The following is a 22,568-nucleotide window of genomic DNA, read 5'->3' on the forward strand; positions in this document are numbered from 1 at the left end:
CGGGCCAGTTCTGCCACCTTGGTGTCTCCCTTTTTCTGTAATTCGGGGTTTCATCCTCGATTTTCTTCTGGTCAGGTGGAATCTTCGGATTGTCCTGGAGTGGATGCTGTGGTGGAGAGGTTGCATCAGATTTGGGGGCAGGTAGTGGACAATTTGAAGTTGTCCCAGGAGAAGACTCAGCTTTTTGCCAACCGCCGGCGTCGGGTTGGTCCTCGGCTTTGTGTTGGGGACTTGGTGTGGTTGTCTTCTCGTTTTGTCCCTATGAGGGTTTCTTCTCCCAAGTTTAAGCCTCGGTTCATCGGCCCGTACAAGATATTGGAGATTCTTAACCCTGTGTCCTTCTGTTTGGACCTCCCTGCATCTTTTTCTATTCATAATGTTTTTCATCGGTCATTATTGCGCAGGTATGAGGTACCGGTTGTGCCTTCCGTTGAGCCTCCTGCTCCGGTGTTGGTTGAGGGCGAGTTGGAGTACGTTGTGGAAAAAATCTTGGACTCCCGTGTTTCCAGACGGAAACTCCAGTATCTGGTCAAATGGAAGGGATACGGTCAGGAGGATAATTCTTGGGTGACTGCCTCTGATGTTCATGCCTCCGATTTGGTCCGTGCCTTTCATAGGGCTCATCCTGATCGCCCTGGTGGTTCTGGTGAGGGTTCGGTGCCCCCTCCTTGAGGGGGGGGTACTGTTGTGAAATTGGATTTTGGGCTCCCCCGGTGGCCACTGGTGGAATTGAACTGGTGTGCATCATCCTCTCTGTTCACCTGTTTCCATCAGGATGTGGGAGTCGCTATTTAGCCTTGCTCCTCTGTCACTTCCATGCCGGTCAACATTGTAATCAGAAGCATTTCTGTGCATGTTCCTGCTGCTAGACAACTCCCAGCTAAGTTGGACTTAGTCCTTGTTTGTTTTTGCATTTTGTTCCAGTTCACAGCTGTAGTTTCGTTTCTGTGTCTGGAAAGCTCTTGTGATCTGAAATTGCCACTCTGATGTTATGAGTTAATACTAGAGTCTTAAAGTAATTTCAGGATGGTATTTTGATAGGGTTTTCAGCTGACCATGAAAGTGCCCTTTCTGTCTTCCTGCTATCTAGTAAGCGGACCTCAATTTTGCTAAACCTATTTTCATACTACGTTTGTCATTTCATCTATAATCACCGCCAATATTTGTGGGGGCCTCTGTCTGCCTTTCGGGGAAATTTCTCTAGAGGTGAGCCAGGACTATATTTTCCTCTGCCAGGATTAGTTAGTCCTCCGGCCGGCGCTGGGCGTCTAGGGATAAAACGCAGGCTACGCTACCCGGCTACTGTTAGTTGTGCGGCAGGTTTAGTTCATGGTCAGTTTAGTTTCCATCCTTCCAAGAGCTAGTTCGTATGTTTGCTGGGCTATGTTCTCTTGCCATTGAGAACCATAACAGTTTCCACTGTTTAGGCACATCAGGGGCTCTCCAAACGCGACATGGCGTCTGATCTCAATTCCAGCCAATTCTGCGTTGAAAAAGTCAAATGGTGCTCCTTCCCTTCTGAGCTCTACCATGCGCCTAAACAGTGGTTTACCCCCACGCATGGGGTATCAGCGTACTCGGGACAAATTGCACAACAACTTTTGGGGTCCAATTTCTCCTGTTACCCTTGGGAAAATAAAAAATTGGGGGCGAAAAATCATTTTTTGTGAATATAATTTGATTTTTCACTTTTACGGCTGTACATTATAAACTTCTGTGAAGCACTTAGGGGTTCAAAGTGCTCACTGCACATCTAGATAAGTTCCTTAGGGGTTCTACTTTCCAAAATGGTGTCATTTGTGGGGAGTTTCCACTATTTAGGCACATCAGGAGCGCTCTAAACGCGACATGGCGTCCATATCTCAATTCCAGCCAATTTTGCATTGAAAAGTCAAATGGTGCTCCTTCCCTTCCGAGCTCTGCCATGTGCCCAAACTGTGGTTTACCCACACATATGGGGTATCGGCGTACTCAGGATAAATTGTACAACAAATTTTGGGGTCCAATTTCTTCTGTTGCCCTTGGTAAAAAAAAAACAAAAACAAATTGGATCTGAAATAATTTTTTGGTGAAAAAAAAGGTAAGTGTTAATTTTTTTTAAACATTCCAAAAATTCCTTTGAAGCACCTGAAGGGTTAATAAACCTTTTAAATGTGGTTTTGAGCACCTTGAGGGGTGTAATTTGTAGAATGGTCTCTCTTTTTCATATTTTATATCATATAGACCCCTCAAAGTGACTTCAAATGTTATGTGGTCGCTAAATAAAAATGGTGTTGTAAAAATGAGAAATCGCTGATCAACTTTTAACCCTTATAACTCCCTAACAAAAAAAATTTAGGGTTCCAAAATTGTGCTGATGTAAAGTAGAAATGTTACTTATTAGGTATTCTGTGTAACATATCTCTGTGATTTAAGGGCATGAAAATTCAAAGTTGGAAAAATGCGAAATTTTTGCCAAATTTATGGTTTTTTTCACAAATAAATGAAAGTAATATCAAAGAAATGTTACCACCATCATGAAGTACAATATGTCATGAGAAAACAATGTCACAATCACCGGGATCTGTTGAAGCATCCCAGATAGTGATGAGCTCGTTGATCGGTTTTTCACGAGCACACTCGGGTGATCTCCGTGTATTTGTTAGGCCGGGGTCACACTAGCGAGTTTTACGGACGTATGAGAGGTGCAAAAACTACGCATTGCACACGGACCAATGATTCTCGATGGGGCAGCTCCTATCTGCCGTATATTTCTCAGCTGTATTTTACGAGCGCAGAAAATCGCAGCATGCTGCATTTTTCAGCGTATTGCGCAAAAAATCTGCCAATGAAAGTCTATGGGGGCAAGAAAAATACGGATTACACACGGACCATCAGTGTGACTTGCGAGAAAGACGCAGCGGTGTTCTATAGAAAAGCCGGCAATTCAGCGCGGTGTACAGTAAAATCACAATGACAGGTTAGAATAGAATATATAAAATAATGTCTACGCATAGTATAGGGAGATATATATATGTCAGTGAGACACATAAACATATATATGTATATTTCATAAAGCGCTAGATAGCAGAAAAGCCAGTAATTCAATTGCCGGCTTTTGCTATCTCCTTCCCAAACCCGACATGATATGAGACATGGTTTACATACAGTAAACCATTTCATATCCCTTTTTATTTGCATATTCCTCACTATTAATGTTAGTAGTGTGTGTGTGCAAAATTTTGGGGCTCTAGCTGTTAAAATAAATGGTTAAATCGCGGAAAAAACTGGGCTCCCGCACAATTTTCTCCGCCAGAGTGAAAAAGCCGGTGACTGAGGGCAGATATTAATAGCCTAGAGAGGGACCATGGATATAGGACCCCCCCCGGCTAAAAACATCTGCCCCCAGCCACCCCAGAAAAGGCACATCTGGAAGATGTGCCTATTCTGGCACTTAGCCTCTCTTTTCCCACTCCCCTGCAGCGGTGGGATATGGGGTAATAAAGGGTTAATGCCACCTTGCTATTGTAAGGTGACATTAAGCCTGGTTAATAATGGAGAGATGTCAATAAGACACCTATCCATCATTATTCCAATAGTAGAAAATAGTTAAGAAAACACACACATTAGGAATAAAGTATTTTAATGAAATAAAGACACAGGGTGTTGTAATAGTTTATTATACTCTTGATCCAAATGACGACCCTCGTTCTGTAAAAAAGGAAAAATTAAAAACAACAATATCCCATACCTTTCCGCCGTTACAGTCATGTCCCACGATGTAAATCCATCTTAAGGGGTTAATTAATTTTACAAGCAGGAGCCTGCTAATGCAGCTGTGCTCCTGACTGTAAAATATGGGAAATGAATTGAAAGCAGGGGAACGTAGCTACCTAGACTATGAGGTTATGCCAGCAGGGGGCGCAGCACCGCAAGTCTAGGTAGCTATGATCCCCTGTTTTCAATTAATTTCCCAGATTTTACAGTCAGGAGCACAGCTGCATTAGCAGGCTCCTAATTGTAAAATTAATTAACCCCTTAAGATGGATTTACATTGTGGGACATGACTGTAACGGCGGAAAGGTATGGGATATTGTTGTTTTTTTATTTTTCCTTTTTTACAGAAGGAGGGTCGTCATTTGGATTAAGAGTATAATAAACTATTACAACACCCTGTCTTTATTTCAATAAAATACTTTATTCTTAATGTGTGTGTGTTTTATTAACCATTTACTACTATTGGATTAAAAATGGATAGGTGTCTTATTGACATCTCTCCATTATTAACCAGGCTTAATGTCACCTTACAATAGAAAGGTGGCATTAACCCTTTATTACCCCATATCCCACCGCTACAAGGGAGTGGGAAGAGAGTGGGTAAGTGCCCAAATAGGCGCATCTTCCAGATGTGCCTTTTCTGGGGTGGCTGGGGGCAGATGTTTTTAGCTGAAGGGGGCCAATAACCATGGTCCCTCTCTAGGCTATTAATATCTGCCCTCAGTCACTGGCTTTCCCACTCTGGCGGAGAAAATTGCGCGGGAGCCCAAGCCAGTTTTTTCCGCGATTTAACCATTTATTTTAACAGCTAGAGCCCCCACATTTTGCACACACACACTACTAACATTAGTAGTGAGGAATATTTAAAAAAAAAAGGGATATGAAAAGGCTTACTGTATGTAAACCATGTCTCATATCATGTCGGGTTTGTTAAGGAGATAGCAAAAGCCGGCAATTGAATTACCGGCTTTTCTGCTATATAGCACTGTATGAAATATACATATATGTATATGTATGTGTCTCACTGACATATATATATATAGACTGTATATATGTTTTCACGAATATTTGAGCCCATGGATCCATTCTATGTCCATTTTGCAAGCCGGCGAGAAAATCTCGCAGTACGGATGCCATACGGATTACATACGGAGGATGACATGCGTAAAATACGCTGCCACACCCTGCCTATGGATGACATATGGATCACTGTTTTGGGATAATTTCTGCATATTACTCATGTAAAATACGGACCGTATTTCCCTACGCTGAGTGTGACTCCGGCCTTAGTGTTCGCAGATTTAGTTTTCATCCCGGCAGCTGAATGATTTACAGCTACTAGCCAGGCTGAGTACATGTGGGTGTTGCTAGGGAATCCCCACATGTAATCAAGCTGGCTAATAGCTGTAAATCATTCAGCTGCCGGGATGAAAACTAAATCCCCGAACACTAACAAATACTCGGAGATCACCCAAGCGTGCTTGGGAAAACCCCAGCAACGAGTACACTCGCTCATCACTAGTCCCACAGCTATAACCTCATAAAGGGACAGTGGTCAGAATTGTAAAAATTGGCCCGGTCATTAAAGTGCAAACCACCCTTGGGGGTAAAGGGGTTAATGTGGCAGTGCAGATGAGTGATAATTTTTTTCCTTTCACTGACCAAATCTGTGTGTATGGGGAAAAAAATAGTCACAGCATACATTAGTTTCTTCTATAATTTGGATGAGATTCATCCTTTAAAGTCAATAGGTGCACACAAAAAACTAGATTCGAAACAACCATCGTATAGCATCCATTTTTTTTAAAGCTACATCGCAGTTAACATAGGAAAGTGTAAATGGTGTGGCAGTTTCAGCTCTGGTGTGGCAGTTTCAGCTCTCTGGTTGTCGCTGGGTCATGCACAGTCACCGGTTTTCATATCAAAACAAACTAAAGTTTATTTTCCTTCATAAACTTTCCAGCTCCAAAATGAAAACAGTCTTTCTTGGGCACAAATGAATAACAAGACTGTACTTTCTTTGGGTAAGGGAAAAATATAGCAAAACAATATCACCAACTTGGTATTATAGGTACTGTTGAGTCTTTTGCACAGACTGCCCACTATTAACGGTCTATTCTCCAGTTCCAACACAACATACATCCCAGCTGCTTCTTATTAGACCTATAAGACCTGAACTGGAGTATGGGAGCAACCTTTCCCACCTAGGCTCTATTGGTTGTTCCTAAATCCCTGTACCAAAATCCAGTTTAAAAAAAGCACTAAATTATTAATAGCTGCTTGAGGTTTTCTGCTTGAAACTACGAGGATTTTTTTTATATTGTCATGTGAACTTGGCCTTAGAGGCAGGTACATCGAGGAGAGAGATAGAGTTCAAGTAGAAAGCTAACAATCTTTCCCTTCACTGACTGTTTATGAAAAGACTTCAGTCACTTCCGATCTGCTGGTATAGCAGAGCAAGAAAATTTGTGTCCCAATTAATTATTTATTTTTAATTTACTTTTCTTTTGTACCTTGTGGTAGGCATTTCATTTTTTTTCTCTAAAATTTTCTCTTCAAAATGGCACACATGGGTCATGAATTTTTTACAAAATAAAGCTCTTAGGGCAAAAAAGTCTAAAATTTTGCTAAATTACACAATTCTTGTACTAGTATATCTTGGGATGAACTGTAGTAGTACATTTGTGACAAATTTTGCAACTTTTTAAAAAGTTGTTGATGAATCAACTGAAAACATCTTGAAACCCCAAACCACAGCAGAATTGGTGAACAATAAAAATAACAGGTGAACACTTATAAAATAGTCACGTGCCATACATGTTAGTATAATTTCAGAAGCCAGTAATAGATATAAAGTCTCCTGTATTTGTATTATTACATTTTTTTATGTTATTACACAGGCAAATCTTCTCATTCAGGTCACTACCATATCCAAGATCTTCTATATAAGAGAATTTTCCTGATTTAGCCATCAAGGATGGAAAGGAACAGTGACAAGATGGTGGAGAGGATATTACACCTCACCCTAGAGATCCTCTTCCAGCTTACTGGAAAGGTGAGAGATTCTGATGACGTCACATTACATCATTCTCATCTATGGGAAACAGATGGACAGAACTGGAGAGGTGAGGACTCTGGAAATGTCTGTAGAGAGATTTATTAATGTGTCTCTCTCCATAACCAGGATTGCACAGTGGTGAAGAAGACCTCTGGTGAGCACTGTCAGGACCCTGTGTCTGAGGGATGGGGAAGACCCCTGAGCCCAAACACGGTGCCTCCACCTCATCCCCTGATACATGAGGACATCAATGACCAGAAGATCCTAGAACTCACCTACAAGATGATTGAGCTGCTGACTGGAGAGGTGACACTGCTGGGAATGCTGGGACATTATACAGTAATGCTATGAAGGGATCGGTGGGTGACGGTATCTTTGTATGTGTCAGATTCCTGTACGGTACCAGGATGTCACCGTCTATTTCTCCATGGAGGAGTGGGAGTATTTAGAAGGACACAAAGATCTGTACAAGGACGTCATGATGGAGGTTCCCCAGCCCCTCACATCACCAGGTAATAGACGGGACTAAATACATATGGCCTATAATTAACTGTGTGTAAAGAATGGATTCAGTCCTTGTATGTGTTTCCTCCAGTTCTGTCCAGTAACAGGACCACACCAGAGAGATGTCCTCATCCTCTTCTTTCACAGGACTGTGAGCAAGAAGATCCCAATGTTCCTCAGGATCATCAGGTAGATGGAGATAAGGCGTCTTGAGATGTTCCCTATGATGTGTAGACTGATGTGAAGATCTTGTGTTCAGTCTTGGGTTATATGTTTTATACTTGTGTAATGAGATCAATGGAGATGGCAGGAATAGAGCTGTTCATAGATGTGACTTCTTAACCTGTCTGTGACTTTTACAATATTTGTTTCAGGATGAAGGCTTGAACAGTGTTGATACTACAGAGACCTATGTGAGAGGGGATGATTGTTTTAAAGTGGAGGTTTTTGCAGATGACAGTGCAGGTGAGTAGTGACCTATATATTTACTTATTCACTAGTTGGTACAATTATTTTGTAGACTTTCTATTGAATCCGTACTCCATTCTGTGCACCTACCTCACACACTATGCTCTTCTTAGCAGTCTTTTAAGCAATTGGCGGGGGTCTTAGGACCTGGACAACAACCAATCTGCATGCAATTAAAAAGGAACTTTCGTAATATTTTTTCCGGTAATTCTAAATCAATTACCATCTGTGAGGTTGGGAAGGGCAGTAAGTAGACTACCGGTAATTGCAAATTGGGTCAAATCCTGCTACTGGTCCAATTGTTTAACATTGAAGTTCATGGGGTCAGATCTCAGGATATTTTCTTGAGAAAAGTTACAGTCCAGGGATAACTCTTCCTGGCTGCTGAGGTGGTGCATTTACTTTTACTGATGTGTGTGAGTTTGGCGCAGCTAATGATAAAATATGTGGTGTATTGGAGCGCCCCCAGACGCAGGGCCGCAGGGTACTCGTTACCGGGCCTCTCAGTCTCAGTCCTGGGGTTGTCACGGTGGCTAGACCCGGTCCGTGACCCTGCTAAGGGGCGTCCAATGAAAGGTGTGGTGGTGGTGCGTGGTGCAAGTCGCGATGAATAACGAGGACACAGGGTTGCAGTCTCTTTACCTCTTTACTGAAGGCTTCGGGATCCGCAATCCAGAGTACTGCTAACAGGGCTGGCTGAGACCGGCCGGTCCGAAGGCACATCCAGAGTTCCCTTTGCAGGTGGAAATCAGTGCCTACCTTCTAGCGCCTGTGTGCTGTAGTACCTCCCTGCTGAGCACCACGGGATAGTCCTCACAACTGTTGTGTCTGTTTCTGATGTTCTTTCTCACAACTTGTATCTGTTCTGATGTTCTTCTCCGTCCTCCAGATGATATGGCTAGGACGCACCCGTATGATGGGTAGGCCTGGAGTTCTTCCGGGACCCTAGCGTCGCCCCTCTCCCACAATTGCCCCCTATTTCTGCTTAGGTGATTTAGGTGAGACAGCCAACATAAGTCAACTGCCCTGCCGCTGTTTGAAGTACTGCTTGGAGCCCAATACTTCCTCGGCGTTCCGGCCACCGGCTACGTGCCTCAGTAGGATGTTGCCACGATCTTAAGGCACGGTTCCTACTGGTTTATCTCCTTTTTGCTGCGATCTCGTTTCTCACTTCTCCACAATAAACCTCGCTTTGTTTCCTTTCTTAGGATGCCACCGCATTCAAGTGCAGGCGTGGCTCCGTAACGTTCTGTCCTGTTCGCTAGGCCTCTGTCAGGATCCCACCCCTGACAGGGACCCCCCTGAATCTTCCCCTGCAACACCCTCTGCCACAGGATGTTGCCCGGATCCAACCCAGTCAGCTTCTGTCTAACTTTCTGTCCGGCCCGCAGTTTTACCAGATTGTGAGGAGTGGCCTAATACATAGAACCCTTTTCTCCCCCTGGTGGCCAGAGTATGACGTGTAATGTGTGACTGTGATACCTGGTCAGGTGAACTCCTTAAGTGCCATCAGGCGTACCATCACTCCCCTTAGCGGCGGAGCGTCAGTACTGCAACGTCCAGGACTCTGGGGCACTGCAGTATCATGTCCTATAAATTATTTTTGCTGCTGCTGCTTTGGCTACTTGTATAGCTGACAGAAGTGCTGGAGCTTAGACTCTGCAGGAAGTCGAGAGGGACCTTCAGGTCAGACATACAGACAGCAGGTATCTGTTGCGTGAAAGCAACCACAGGCTGAGCTTATCTAGGTAATACGTCAGGTTTGCGTTCCTTTCAGAAGCAGGAAAAATTCTCTCATTTTGCCTTAATAGCGAGGGTCTAACAGCATGGGTATCCAATGGTCACCACTTAGCTTGATGCTAAAGATACACCTGACAGCCATCAATCAACACAATAGTCAACTTGTTATGCTCACCAATGTGATTGAAGACCCTGTTAATTAACTCTCCTCCCCATTATATGATGTTTTATCATTCTAGTCAGTGTCTTTGTGAATATGATAACGAGGACAACAATGAGTGTAAGGCCGGGGTCACACTGTTGACTAAAACGGACGAGTGCAATGCGATAAAAAATCGCATTGCACTCGGACCAATGTTAAACTATGGGGCAGCTCCCAGCAGACGATTTTTTGTCGGCCGTTTTCCTCGGTCCGAGACAATTGCAGCATGCTGCGATTGTCACGGACACTCGGCCAACTCTCGGCTGACTCGCACCCATATAAGCCTATGGGTGCTAGTGAGACAACGCACATCACTCGGATATCATCCGAGTGCTGTGCGTTAAACGCTGACCCCGGCAATGGAGGAGATGGAGAAATACGTTTCTCCGCCTCCTCCGTAGCTGTGCTCCGATCCGCTCTCTGCGAGAGGCTCAGAGCGCAGACGTAAGACAGTCGGCTCCCGTTCCCAGCAGAGCAGGAGCCGAGGGTCATTAGCATATTGCATCCGATGCTCTCGCATTCGGATGTAATAAGCTAGGGTGACTCCAGCCTAAGTCACATCGTCTGCATGACTTTGGGATACCGCAATGTTGGCATACAAATCCACCTATTACTCCTCCTATTCAATTGCTCCTAGTTCTTTATCCTCCCATACATCCTCCTGAATGTGACATTAATCCTGGCTGATCTTAACAGCCCCAGGACGACGATTCCCTGATATCTTGCCTTTGAGCATCCCCAATGTTGCTTTCATCCAGAGGTGGCGCAAAGTCATGGGTCCAAATTGCAGGAGATTTATCACAAAAGAACATAGTTATATCTCTTGCATGACACGGGCTGAGGAGTGCTCTTCTCATCATATGTACCATATAATTTTGACTATAAGACACACCGGACCATAAGACGCATCTAGGTTTTAGAGGAGGAAATTAGAAAAAAAACTGAAGCAAAAAATGTGGTCAGTTCTGTACTTAAGATCACCTATCCTGGTAAATATGATCCCCTCATCTATATCCAGGTAAGCATGGCCCTCATCCCCATCCTGGTATGCATGGCCCTATCCTTATTCTGGTATGATTGGCCTCATCCCAGTCCTGGTATGCATGGTTCCATTCTTATTCTGATAAGATTGATTGGCCCCATCCTGTTCCTGGTATGATTGATTGGCCCCATCCTGTTCCTGGTATGATTGATTGACTCCATTCTGTTCCTGGTATGATTGATTGGCCCCATCAAGTTCTTGGTATGATTGATTGCCCCAATCCCACTCCTGGTATGACTGATCGGCCCCACCTGACCTGGTATACATGGCCCCATCCAGTTCCCGGTATGATTGATTGGCCCCATCCAGTTCCTGGTATGATTGATTGGCCCCATCCAGTTCCTGGTATGATTGATTTGCCCCATCCAGTTCCTGGTATGATTGATTGGCCCCATCCCCTTGCTGGTATGATTGGCCCCATCCCAGTCCTTGTATCCATGGCCCCATCAGAAAAAGATTTAAAAAAAAAAACCTTTACTCTTACCTTCCTCCTCTCCCTCGCAGTCACAGCGTCCTGCTTCGGTGCCAGCAGCTGCTTAATGCTTGTAAGCAGCGCATGGCAGGGACATCATGCGCTGCTCACAAGCAGAGCACAGCAGCCGGAATACTCACCGGGTGTTGATTAGAGATCACGGTGAGTATCCATTCCTCTTCAGTAGTGTGCACTGTCAGCCGCCTGCTTCCTGCTGCTGCCAGCGGTCACATGTGCCTACACTTAAGAGAAATGATTCATAGACAATTGCCTTCAGATGACCCCAGCACACTAGTGTGCCACAACCAGGAAGTTGATATTAACAATTCCCATATTATTTAAGGTGTATCCATATAAATGGCCCACCCTGTATATATATATATACTAGCTATTGAACCCGTTCTACGCCCGGGTGGCGAGCATTTATATTGGTATATGGTCTCCATCCTGGTATGTGCTGCTCCCATCTTGCTCTCCCATCCTGTCATGTGCTGCTCCATCCTGCGCCCCATCCTGTCATGTGCTGCTCCATCCTGCATCTCCATTCTGTCATGTGCTGTTCCACCCTGCGCCCCCATCCTATCATGTGCTGCTCCATCCTGCGTCCCCATCCTGTCATGTGCTGCTCCCATCCTGCGCCCCCATCCTGTCATGTGCTGTTTCCATCCTGCATCCACATCCTGTCATATGCTGCTCCATCCTACACCCCCATCCTGTCATGTGCTGCTCCCATCCTGCGCCCCCATCCTGTCATGTGCTGCTCCATCCTGCGTCCCCATCCTGTCATGTGCTCCCATCCTGCGCCCCATCCTGTCATGTGCTCCCATCCTGCGCCCCATCCTGTCATGTGCTCCCATCCTGCACCCCCATCTTGTCATGTGTGCGCCCTCATTCTGTCATGTGCTGCTCCCATCCTGCGCATTCATTCTGTCATGTGCTGCTCCCATCCTGCGCCCCTATTCTGTCATGTGCTGCTCCCATCCTGTGCCCCCATTCTGCCTGTTCCTGTTTCCATTCTGCCGTATGTTGCTCCCATCTTTCTCTCTCCGGCTCTACTGCCCGAGTGCGGCTGTGCTGAGTGCGGGCGGCTGGGCTGAGTGCGGGCGGCTGGGCTGAGTGCGGGCGGCTGGGCTGAGTGCGGGTGGCTGTGCTGAGTGCGGGCGGCTGTGTGTGGCGGTGCTGAGTGCGGGCAGCTGTGCGTGGCTGTGCTGAGTGCGGGCGGCTGTGCGTGGCTGTGCTGAGTGCGGGCGGTTGGGCGTGGCTGTGCTGAGTGCGGGCGGTTGTGCGTGGCTGTGCTGAGTGCGGGTGGCTGTGCTGAGTGCGGGCGGCTGTGCGTGGCTGTGCTGAGTGCGGGTGGCTGTGCGTGGCTGTGCTGAGTGCGGGCGGCTGTGCTGAGTGCAGGCGGGCGGCTGCATGGCTGTGCTGAGTGCGGGCGGCTGTGCGTGGTTGTGCTGAGTGCGGGTGGCTGTGCGTGGCTGTGCTGAGTGTGGGCGGCTGTGCGTGGCTGTGCTGAGTGCGGGCGGCTGTGCGTGGCTGTGCTGAGTGCGGGCGGCTGTGCGTGGCTGTGCTGAGTGCGGGCGGCTGTGCGTGGTGGTGCTGAGTGCGGGCGGCTGTGCGTGGCGGTGCTGAGTGCGGGCGGCTGTGCGTGGCGGTGCTGAGTGCGGGCGGCTGTGCGTGGCGGTGCTGAGTGCGGGCGGCTGTGCGTGGCGGTGCTGAGTGCGGGCGGCTGTGCGTGGCGGTGCTGAGTGCGGGCGGTTGTGCGTGGCGGTGCTGAGTGCGGGCGGCTGTGGGTGGCGGTGCTGAGTGCGGGCGGCTGTGCGTGGCGGTGCTGAGTGCGGGCGGCTGTGTGTGGCGGTGCTGAGTGCGGGCGGCTGTGCGTGGCGGTGCTGGGCGCCGAGTGCTGGGGGCCTGAGCAGGCGCAGACACCGGCGCGCTGTGGGGGTCTGGTGCTGGAGTCACCGCTAGCTCAGGCCCCCGGCACTTGCTATATTCACCTGTCCCCCGTTCCACCGATGCACGCTGCTCTGTCTTCCGGTTCAGTTCAGAGGGCGCGATGACACGCTTAATGCGCGCCGCCCTCTGGACTGAACGTCACATTCAGAGGATGTGGAGGATGTGGAGGGCGGAGCAGCGCGCATCGGTGGAACGGGACAGGTAAATATTGCATACTCACCCTCCTGGCTCGTCCCTGCTTCTCCGTTGGAGATCGCGGTGTGCGTTCAGTGCTTACGCATACCGTGATCTCCTGGGAGCGTCACTCTGTGGGGTCCAGACTGCGCCGGCGCTTGCGCTTGCACAGTCTATAAAGGCTTCGGACAGAGTGACGCTCCCAGCGTTATATTATCTATATATAATTGTCTAAGGGTTTTTCCGTCTGTCTGTCTGTCTGTCTGTCCGTCTGTCCTGGAAACCCCGCGTCTCTGATTGGTCGAGGCCGCCTGGGCCTCGACCAATCAGCAACGGGCACAGCATGGCGACGATGATGTCATAATGGAAATCCCGCGTCTCTGATTGGTCGAGGCTTCCAGGCCTCGACCAATCAGCGACGGGCACAGTATCGACGTAGATGTCATAATGGTTGCCATGGCGACGATGATGTCATAAGGGTTGCCTCGACCAATCAGCGACGGGCACAGTCTGCCGCGAATACTGGAATCATCATTGTCCATATACTACGGGGACATGCATATTCTAGAATACCCGATGCGTTAGAATCGGGCCACAGTCGCACAGTCTGCCGCGAATTCGCCTCGACCAATCAGCGACGGGCACAGTATCGACGTAGAAATCGCGCACGTAGATGTCATAATGGTTGCCATGGCGACGATGATGTCATAAAGGTTGCCTTGACCAATCAGCAACGGGCACAGTCTGCCGCGAATTCTGGAATCATCATTGTCCATATACTACGGGGACATGCATATTCTAGAATACCCGATACGTTAGAATCGGGCCACAATCTAGTATATATATAATTGTCTAAGGGTTTTTCTGTCTGTCTGTCCTGGAAATCCCGCGTCTCTGATTAGTCGAGGCCGCCAGGCCTTGACCAATCAGCGACGGGCACAGTCTGCCGCGAATTCGCATCGACAAATCAGCAACGGGCACAGTATTATTATTATTATTATTATTATTATTGTTTATTTATATAGCACCATTAATTCCATGGTGCTGTACATGAGAAGGGGTTACATTAAAATACAAATATCACTTACAGTAAACAAAACTAACAATGACAGACTGGTACAGCGGGAAGAGGACCCTGCCCTTGCGGGCTTACAATCTACAGGATTGTGGGGAAGGAGACAGTAGGTCAAGGGTTGCAGTAGCTCCAGTGGTGTTGAGGTGGCCGTGTAGTCTTTACAGGCTGTAAGCTTCTTTGAAGAGATGGGTTTTCAGGTTTCTTTGCAGTATCGACGTAGATGTCATAATGGTTGCCATGGCGACGATGATGTCATAGTCCCATGCCCATATACCCATCATACACATCCTCCATCCCATAGTCCCGTGCCCATATTCCCATCATTCATATCCTCCATCCCATAGTCCCGTGCCCATATTCCCATCATACATATCCTCCATCCCATAGTCCCATGCCCATATACCCATCACACATCCTACATCCCATAATTCTGTGCCCATATACCCATTATGACATCATCTTTGCCATGGCAACCATTCTGACATCATCATTGCCATGGCAACCTATTATGACATTTCGTTACCATAGCAACCATTATGACATAACCGTCACCATTACAACGTACTATGACATCATCGTCGCCATGGCAACCATTATTACATAACCGTAACCATTGCAACCTAGTATGACATCATCGTAGCCATGGCAACCATTATGACATCATCTTCGTCATGGCAACCTTTATTATATAGTCGCCATGGCAACCATTATGACATCATCATCGATTCATACACTCATTTTTATATACACTGCTCAAAAAAATTTAAGGGAACACTTAAACAACAGAATATAACTCTAAGTAAATCAAACTCCTGTGAAATCAAACTGTCCACTTAGGAAGCAACACTGACAATCAATTTCACATGCAGTTGTGAAAATGGATGGAAATTATTGGCAATTATCAAGACATGGAAAGAAGGAATATAAACCAGCTCACCCGTGATGCAAGAACCAAACCTCGGGAGCACGGAACCGCTGTGTCCAGGCGTATAAAGTCCAAAAAAGAAAAGAATGTCCAGCTTCACCGAGTCCATAAAAAAGAGTTTTCTTTATTCACAAACTTTAAACATGGAGGATACAGACTTCAGCACGAACCATATGGGTAAGAATCTCAACGTGTTTCTGGAGACTAAGCTCCCTTAATCATGACATCATTGCGCTTTCCAACATATCTGTTCTATATCATCCCTCTGCATTTTTTTATTTTTGAGCAGTCGCAGTTCGTGGCTTTGCCGCCACAAACTGCTCCTGCGCAAGTGACATACACGTCACTGCTATTCCCGTGCATGTGTAGTAACGACGCGGCTGTTACTGTGCCTGCGTGGGAATAGCAGAGACGTGTATGTCACATGCGCACTGCCGCAGTGCCTTATGGGATTCGGAGACAGCGGCCGGAAGTCCCAACTGGCGATTATATATATATATATATATATATATATATATACTAGACTGTGGCCCGATTCTAATGCATCGGGTATTCTAGAATATGCATGTCCCCGTAGTATATGGACAATGATGATTCCAGAATTCGCGGCAGACTGTGCCCGTCGCTGATTGGTCGAGGCAACCTTTATGACATCATCGTCGCCATGGCAACCATTATGATATCTACGTCGATACTGTGCCCGTCGCTGATTGGTCGAGGCAAATTCGTGGCAGACTGTGCCCGTCCCTGATTGGTCGAGGCAACCTTTATGACATCATCGTCGCCATGCTGTGCCCGTCGCTGATTGGTCGAGGCCTGGCGGCCTCGACCAATCAGAGATGCGGGATTTCCAGGACAGACAGACGAAAAAACCCTTAGACAATTATATATATAGATATATATAGGTGATATACAGCTGGGGTCACATGTGGCACCGCTTATCTAGTATGTGGGGGGATATACAGCTGGGGGTCACATGTGACACCGCTTATCTAGTGTGAGGGGGGATATACAGCTGGGGTCACATGTGGAATCGCTTATCTAGTATGTGGGGGATATACAGCTGGGGGGGTCACATGTGGCACTGCTTATCTAGTATGTGGAGGATATACAGCTGGGGGTTACATGTGGCACTGCTTATCTAGTATGTCGGGGATATACAGCTGGGGAGTCACCGGTTATCTGGTCTTAGGGGGATATACAGCTGGGGGTCACATGTGGCACCGCCTATCTATCATGAGGGGGCAATAAATCTCATGATTATTGCAGGCTTTTGTGCTTGTAGACACGTGAGTTCTTCCTTGCAGGCAGTAAGTGATTAATGCTTCTGCCCGGCAGCAGGCAGCACCGGTCCCTGAGTCACTGACTGTTCGCGCAGCCACCCTGCACCTGAGCGCCGCTAGGCGGAGCCACCTCGTGCCACCCAGTTCTCCTTCATTCCTGACATTGCCTTCTGCGATGTCACGCCGGACCCTCCCAGCTGTCAGTCACTTCCAGACCTGTCAATCAAACGACGATCTGTCGGTCATCTACCTGAGCCCCAACCTCCTCGCTGTCCCGCCCTTTCCAATGTCCCCACCCTTCTCGCTGTCTCCGCCCTCCCCGCTGTCCCCGTCTCTCCTCTGTGCAGCGCCGCAGCCTTCTCCTTCCCAACCTGAGTCTTTACCTATCTGGCAGCCAGGAAGGAAGAAAGGAAGCCAGGGATGGAGGAGAGGAGAGGGAGGAGGAAGCAGCAGTGAGAGGAGGACAGGCATGCCCTGCGGATCTGCAGCCATTTCGTGCTTGGATTTCCCCTCCTGATCTGTGGAGCTGAGAGCAGCAGGGCGGGGAGTCCTGCCCGTACATGGGGTTCCCGGGAGCTGCAGCCATGATGCCGGTATGTACCCACTGTGTGCCTGGGCTGTGCGGCTCTCATCCTGTGCAGCCACAAACTGCGCCTGCGCAAGTGACACTGCCTTATGGGATTCGGGGAAGTCCCAACTGACGATTTTATACACAAATATATACATATATATATATATATATATAGTATATACTGTTCAAAAAAATAAAGGGAACACTAAAATACCACATCCTAGATACCTCTGAATAAAATATTGCAGTTGCAAATTTTTATTCATCGCATAGTGGAATGTGTTCAGAACAATAAAACATAACAATTATCAATGTAAATCAAAATGAATATCCCATGGAGGCCTGGATTTGGAATCATACTCAAAATTCAAGTGGAAAATCAAATTACAGGCTGATCCAACGTCAGTGGAAATGCCTCATGACAAAGAAAAGATGCTCAGTATTGTGTGTGGCCTCCACGTGCTTGTATGACCTCCCTACTGTACAACGCCTGGGCATGCTCCTGATGAGGTGGCGGATGGTCTCCTGAGGGATCTCCTCCCAGACCTGGACTAAAGCATCCGCCAACTCTTGAACAATCTGTGGTGCAATGTGACGTTGGTGGCTGGAGCGAGACATGATGTCCCAGATGTGCTCAATCAGATTCAGGTCTGGGGAACGGGCGGGCCAGTCCATACCACCCCACACCATTACTGACCCACTGCCAAACCGGTCATGCTGAAGGATGTTGCAGGCAGCAGCTCGCTCTCCACGGCATCTCCAGACACTGTCACATCTGTCACATGTGCTTATTGTGAACCTGCTTTCATCTGTGAAGAGCACAGGGCGCCAGTGGTGAATTTGCCAATTAAGGTGTTCTGTGGCAAATGCCAAGTATCCTGCACTGTGTTGGTCTGTGAGCACAACCGCCATCTGTGGACGTCGGGTACTCAGACCATCCTTATGGAGTAGGTTTCTAACCGCATGTGCAGACACATGCACATTTGTTGCCTGCTGGAGGTCATTTTGCAGGGCTCTGGCAGTGCTCCTCCTGTTCCTCCTTGCACAAAGGCAGAGGTAGCGGTTCTGCTGCTGGGTTGTTGCCCTCCTACGGCCTCCTCCACACCTCCTGGTGTACTGGCCTGTCTCTTGGTAGCGCCTCCAGCCTCTGGACACTACACTGACAGACACAGCAAACCTTCTTACTACAGCTCGCATTGATGTGCCATCCTGGATGAGCTGCACTACCTGAGCCACTTGTGTGGGTTGTAAAGTCCGTCTCATGCTACCACAAGTGTGAAAGCACAACCAACATTCAAAAGTGCCCAAAATATCAGCTAGAAAGCATTGGTACTGGGATGTGGTCTGTGGTCCACACCTGCAGAACCACTCCTTTATTGAGGGTGTCTTGATAATTGCCAATAATTTCCATCTGTTGTCTATTCCATTTGCAGTTTGATTTCACAGAAGATTGATTTACTTGGAGTTATATTCTGTTGTTTAAGTGTTCCCTTTAATTTATTTTTATATATATCCGGTAAACAAAATATGGAAAATTATGGCATAATTGTCATTTTTGTTAGTTTTGGTTCAAAATAATACATTGAAAATTTGGACGTATTCCAATATGATGCTCATAAAAACTTTAGCTCAATACGGAAAAATATATATTTTTTTAAATTTTTAACAATATGATAACAAAAAAATAGGTTGTTTTTTTTGTGAGCAAAAATCACTGTCAACCAAAACAGTTACCCAGGCAATCTGAAAAATATGACGTACTGTCCATGGCCTTAGTTACTAATTGAAGTGTACATGCTGGGACGCAGTTTGCTGCACCATAACAATCCCAACAATATATTCCATTATTGTGGTCGCATACTCAAGCTGGAGACATGAGCAAATCTTGATATAGGGAGACTGTAGAAATTTATGTTGATCCCAGAAAACCCATTTGGATCTATTTTCTTCTCTCCCGCTAATTGTTACGGCTGTCAACCGCTAAGTGTTTTTTGTGTATTACGTCTCTCTCTGTCTGTATCTCTGGCAGAGAAATTGTCAAAGGCAATTTCACCATCCTACTAAAAGTCAGATCAATTAAATTGATTATTGCTCCGCTGTGTAAAAGAGTTGAAACAAAGCTAAGCATGGCAACCAAGTGTTGGATAAATCAAGCATATACTCATCTAGATAGGTTTCATCAACGCCACTGAGAAGAAATTGACATCAAATGCCAAAATCTTTCCTCTGAGAATTTATAGCTCAATGAACAAAAAGAGCAAAAGTCTCACTCTGCAATGTTGATCTGTTTTGGTCATAAATGGTTTCTGCAGAAAACACTTCCGGAGACCCAAGAAATAGAAAGAAAATCCACATCTAAGGACCCTAAGGACCCTAGTGCTGTAATAAATATAGTCTAGCATGTTGATGTTCAGAGTCAAAGGTTTAAGGGCAGAGAATTTACAACTTTCACGGAAAGGCAAGAATTTTTTGCAGTCTCAAAAAAATCAATCCGGTTATTTTGAGTTCAGTAACAGCTGCAGCATTAAGGGATATCTCCTAAGGTTGAAATTGTTTGGCCAATTCTCGATCCAGCTGAGACATTCCATGAACTTGATCCACTATAGATTGCAGATGTTTCATTCTAAGAGTATCAAACAATTGTCTTATGACAATTATATTTACCAGCAAAGGTAGACAAACTACAGTGAGCTTGGTCAGGGCTAAATGAATTAAAAAGTCCAAGAGAAAAAGCACAACTTTTTGGCTTAATATCACAATCTATTAGTCCTTGCAATGAAATCTACAGTTGGTACCCCTGTCTTTGTTAACTAGTAATTGAATTTTATCTCAATGTGTTTCAAAAGGCAGCATTTTTGAAGAAATGTATTTTTTTCTTGGCAGATGAGTTTGCATCAGAAGGACATCCGACATATACAGATTTTGAAGCAGCTGATTATGGTATCACACCACATATATATGAAGAGCATGACACTATTCCAGACATACCACCAGGCCTTTACAGAAAAAATGTATCATCAGTTCCTTATCTACAGGCTCCATCTTCTGATTCATTTCAAACTGCTAAGCAAAATGACAATAACAAAAAGGATGCTGAACACCACAAAGCTCATGTAGGCAAAAAGCCATTTTCATGTCAAGAATGTGGGAAATGTTATACCTACAAAACAAGGCTTACTGTACATGAGAGAATTCACACAGGGGAGAAACCATTTTTATGTCACGAATGTGGGAAATGTTTTACCTACAAAACAAGTCTTGTTGCACATAAGAAAATTCACACAGGGGAGAAGCCATTTTCTTGTTCAGAGTGTGGTAAATGTTTTAACAAGAAATCAATTCTTAATGACCATCAGAGAATTCACACAGGGGAGAAGCCATTTTCATGTTCAGAATGTGGGAAATATTTTTCTTACAAAACAAGTCTTGTTTCACATAAGAAAATTCACACAGGGGAAAAGCCATTTTCTTGTTCAGAATGTGGGAAATGTTTCAGCAAGAAAGAAAATCTTACTGCACATAAGAAAATTCACACAGGGGAGAAACCATTTTCATGTCACGAATGTGGGAAATGTTTTACCTCCAAAGCAAATCTTATTGCGCATATGGTAATTCACACAGGGGAGAAGCCATTTTCATGTCCAGAATGTGGAAAATGTTTTACATGCAAAACTAGTCTTGTTTCACATAAGGTCATTCACACAGGGGAGAAGCCTTTTTCTTGCTCAGAATGTGGGCAATGTTTTACCAAGAAGTCAAATCTTAATGTACATAAGAAAATTCACACAGGAGAAAAGCCATATTCATGTCATGAATGTGGGAAATGTTTTTCTAACAAAGGAGATCTTGTTCAACATAAACGTACACACACAGGGGAGAAGCCATTTTCTTGTTCAGAATGTGGGAAATGTTTTACCAAGAAAGCATATCTTGTTGCCCATCTGAGAATTCATACAGGGGAGAAGCCATTTTCCGGTCATCAAAGAATACACTCAGAGGAGAAGCCATTTTCACATTGAGAATGGGAAAATGTTTAACAAAGAAATTACATTTTCTTAAACATCAGAGAAATTACAGAGGGACATAACCACTTCATATTATATAAAATGATTTATTCATGAATTGAACAAGAAAAGTTACAGTAAAAGTTGTCACACATCGAAAAGGGAAAGCAATTGAGAACACGAAATGATAATGATTAGGAAATGTACTGTATGCAATAAACAATAAACATCAGCAAGTTGAATGCATTTCACAGTCCTAAATATTTCACCGTGCATATAGAATACTTTGCCGTTATGTGAACACTATAACTGCATCTTAAAGGGGTTGTCCAGCACTTCTCTTGTATACATGATCTGGACAGTTGCTAAGGCAAACATCAGACACCAAACATGTCACATCTAAGGCCGGCGTCACACTAGGCGTATGAAAATACGGTCCGTTTTTTATGGCCGTAATACGCAATAACTGTCCCAAAACACTGTTCCGTATTCAATGCGAGGATGCGATTTTTACGCACAAATTTACCCGTGCGTCATCTGTATGGCTTCCGTACAGTGATTTTTTTGCGCATACTTGCAAAATGGACATATCATGGATCCATACGGCAGATAGGAGCTTCCCCATAGAGAATCATTGGGCCGTGTGCAATGCGTATTTTCTGGACATATTTTCTGCGCTCATACGTCCGTAAAACTAGCTAGCGTGACGCCGGCCTAAAAAGGATGATGTCTTATTAATCAGCTGAGACCAACTGGATGGTCATCTTTTCAACTGACCTAATCAAGTACAACAGCATCTACACGCACGTGATACCAGACCACTTTAAAACTTGAAACCAGAGATTAATAAACATCTGCCATTAATACTAATATCCATCTCTTTGCATTTATATTTTTTATTTATAAGTTAAGATATTGCTGTACGACCCCTGTAGTTGAGGGAGAGCTGGTATGGCTTGTATAGAAGTACTGAAGGTAGAATTACATTAAGGATCTCAGGTTTGTTTGACACTTTTCTGTTTTTGAAATTGTCCTTTTTATAATTACCCAGCTTTACATTGCCCTATAAGGTTTTCAGAGGACCTTTCACCAGTTTGTGCATTGTAGCTGGCCACGTCATGGACTAGTGGCTGCAGAGCTGAGTAAGGCCATGTGCACACGTTCAGTATTTTTCGCGTTTTTTTCGCTATAAAAACGTGATAAAAACGCAAAAAAAGCTTACATATGCCTCCCATTATTTTCAGTGTATTCCGCATTTCTTGTGCAAATGTTGCATTTTTTTCCACGAAAAAATCGCTTTGCGGAAAAAAAAGCAACATGTTCATTAAATTTGCAGAATTG

The 22,568-nt window shown here is 45.5% G+C and overlaps 1 protein-coding gene across 1 annotated transcript in view; it reads left to right on the forward strand.

The window, feature by feature from the left end:
• LOC143766276 (uncharacterized) overlaps positions 1–22,365 on the forward strand; it is a 62,077-nt gene extending 39,712 nt beyond the window's left edge. The window contains exon 8 of the mRNA XM_077253823.1: positions 20,393–22,365. Within this exon, the coding sequence (XP_077109938.1) occupies positions 20,393–21,242 (850 nt within the window). The 3' untranslated portion in view covers positions 21,243–22,365. The remainder of the gene's footprint in view (positions 1–20,392) is intronic.
• Positions 22,366–22,568: the final 203 nt, after the last annotated feature.

The sequence above is a fragment of the Ranitomeya variabilis genome, chromosome 4 (assembly GCF_051348905.1).
Source record: "Ranitomeya variabilis isolate aRanVar5 chromosome 4, aRanVar5.hap1, whole genome shotgun sequence".
NCBI classification, from domain to species: domain Eukaryota; kingdom Metazoa; phylum Chordata; class Amphibia; order Anura; family Dendrobatidae; genus Ranitomeya; species Ranitomeya variabilis.